The 2,973-nt window shown below is 34.2% G+C and overlaps 1 protein-coding gene across 2 annotated transcripts in view; it reads left to right on the forward strand.

The window, feature by feature from the left end:
• LOC106471435 (sn1-specific diacylglycerol lipase beta-like) overlaps positions 1–2,973 on the forward strand; it is a 28,741-nt gene that overhangs the window by 11,840 nt on the left and 13,928 nt on the right. For both annotated transcript variants that reach the window (XM_022400047.1, XM_022400048.1), the window contains exons 7-8: positions 1,116–1,317; positions 1,534–2,182. In XM_022400047.1, coding sequence (XP_022255755.1) covers positions 1,116–1,317; positions 1,534–2,182 — 851 coding nt within the window. The remainder of the gene's footprint in view (positions 1–1,115; positions 1,318–1,533; positions 2,183–2,973) is intronic.

The following is a 2,973-nucleotide window of genomic DNA, read 5'->3' on the forward strand; positions in this document are numbered from 1 at the left end:
GTGTGCTTGCTCCACGACTGACAGTTTAGAACCAATTCAGGGAATTGAATCTTGTTACAGAAACTATCACAGTTTAGAACCAATACAGGGATTGAATCTTGTTACAGAAACTATCACAGTTTAGAACCAATACAGGGGATCGAATCTTGCTACAGAAAACTCACAGTTTAGAACCAATACAGGGGATCGATTCTTGTTACAGAAAACTATGACAGTTTAGAACCAATACAGGGGATCAAATCTTGTTACAGAAAACTATGACAGTTTAGAACCAATACAGGGGATCAAATCTTGTTACAGAAAACTATCACAGTTTAGAACCAATACAGGGAATCGAATCTTGTTACAGAAAACTATGACAGTTTAGAACCAATACAGGGAATCAAATCTTGTTACAGAAAACTATCACAGTTTAGAACCAATACAGGGGATCAAATCTTGTTACAGAAAACTATGACAGTTTAGAACCAATACAGGGGATCAAATCTTGCTACAGAAAACTATCACAGTTTAGAACTAATACAGGGGATCAAATCTCATTACAGAAAACTTTATCACCTTTTAAAACTAATACATACCTTTACAATAAACTAGTCATTACACCTGTAAATCTCCATATCACCATTTAAAACTAATACAAACCTTTACAATAAACTAGTCACTATATATGAAAACCTCCATATGACCATTTAAAACTAATACAAACCTTTACAATAAACTAGTCATTACACCTGTAAATCTCCATATCACCATTTAAAACTAATACAAACCTTTACAATAAACTAGTCATTACACCTGTAAATCTCCATATCACCATTTAAAACTAATACAAACCTTTACAATAAACTAGTCACTATATATGAAAACCTCCATATGACCATTTAAAACTAATACATACCTTTACAATAAAGTAGTCACTATATACGAAAACCTCCATATTATCCACAAACTTTGACAATAAACCAGCCATTATTCATGAAAACCTTCATATGAACATCAGCAAACCTTTATAGACTGATTTACTAAAGGTTTTCATGAATAATATTCAGTTGGTTTTCAAAATGAAAAGTATTTTGTACTAATGATGTCATCCTGATTTTTATTGTTTGAAATAGCTACTCCAAGTTCCTCATCCATGGTTATTACAGCTGGATCTTGCTCTTCGGTAATCACCAAAGTACCCACGCAGGAACAAGAGTGGATGACCATAAATATTGCTTGTCATTTCATGAAGTTTGCACGAGGCAGCTATGGCTGGCCAATGTTTATGTATTCCAACATTGGTACAGGTTTATGTCAGCTCTGGACAGAAATGAAGTGAGTTTAATTTGTGACATCATCCAAAGCATAGCCCTAATGCAGCACTAATACCTCAGTAAATCTTAGATTGAAATTAACATGAAGATTTTTTAAAGAGTTTTAAATTACATAAAGCCATAATAATACTTTATTATATGAATGAAAGTATTTCATATGGTTAAGATCTCACTACATATTGACATGTCTTCATTGGTAACATTCTCTACATTTCAGTTGCTGCTTGTGTTGTCGAGGACAACCAGACTTCGTTGTAGATGACAACTGTTGCCTGTGCCATGCAGCTGCATTGAAGAATATTACAGGACTAAAAGACAGTGATTTGATATATGTGTCATTTCATAACCGTGTTTATGCTGTTCCATTTTATGTAGCAATAGATCATGCCACATCTTCCATTGTTGTGGCTATTCGAGGAACACTCTCCTTAAGAGATGCTCTAACGGACCTGAATGCTGAGTGTGAATTTCTGTTTCATTCAGAGAACTGTCCTAGTGGTTTTCTATGTCACAGAGGAATATATCGTGCTGCTGTTTTTGTAAGAGATAAGCTTGAAGAAAGCAATGCTTTGAATGATGCTCTAGCTCTATATCAGAATTACTCTCTTGTCATCACGGGCCATAGTTTGGGGGCTGGAACAGCTTCAGTTCTCGCTATTTTGCTGAAACAGAAGTATCCAGGGGTTCGTTGCTTTGCTTTCTCACCTCCAGGTGGACTTCTAAGTCCAGATTTAGCAAAGCAAACAGAAGAGTTTATATTGTCAGTGATGTTAGGGGATGACTTTGTTCCAAGACTGAGTATTCCTGCAATTGAAGAACTGAAAAGTAATCTATTACAGTGCATTTTGGAATGTGATCAGCCCAAGGTATGGTTTTTAATTGTAGAAAAAAGAATATTCCCATTTACAAAATTATAATAATTTTCTTGTTTTCACTTCGATTTCTAGCATATTTGATTGTCTTGTCTTATTCAATGCAAAGCTATAGATTCATTAGTTCAGTTTGAATTAAACATCTTTTAACTTAACTCCTTCTGTGAATTTCCTGAGATAATTCAGATACCCTCCATGTTTCAAAAAATATTTTCCCAAGTAAATTCAGGCAAACCATTTCTCACAAAGTTTTCAATATTTGACGAATTTATTCACACATTATCATGTATTACAATCAGCATTTGCTAGATGGTATTGGAAATGCTCTTTGTGCTGATCTTAATCAGATTTATTCTGAATTATCTACATATATATATATATATAAATTCCTAAACATAATTACCTCTTCTCATACTTATAACTATTACTCGGCTGCCAAGATTTCCTCCTTTGCCTATCTGAGCATTATTCTGATTTTTTTTGTGCTTGCTCCAGTCTTTTATACCCCACTCAATTTGCCCATAGCAATATTTATCTCATGACACTCTCCACCTACATCAATGTGCCCTCTTTGGAGATACTTTGAACACTGTCTCTGTTATCTAGTTGATTTTGGTAATAATAAGAAAGATAATTAAATATTTTGTTCTGATTTACGTTATGAATTCCTGGATTATTATTTCCACTACAGAAGGAATTCAGACTGTCAGTGATCTTATCCATAGTGAGATGGAGACATATATTTGGTTCCATGGTGTTCCGGGGAGCGATCCTCGATATTTTGG

Source organism: Limulus polyphemus, unplaced genomic scaffold (genome assembly GCF_000517525.1).
Source record: "Limulus polyphemus unplaced genomic scaffold, Limulus_polyphemus-2.1.2 Scaffold4624, whole genome shotgun sequence".
NCBI lineage: Eukaryota > Metazoa > Arthropoda > Merostomata > Xiphosura > Limulidae > Limulus > Limulus polyphemus.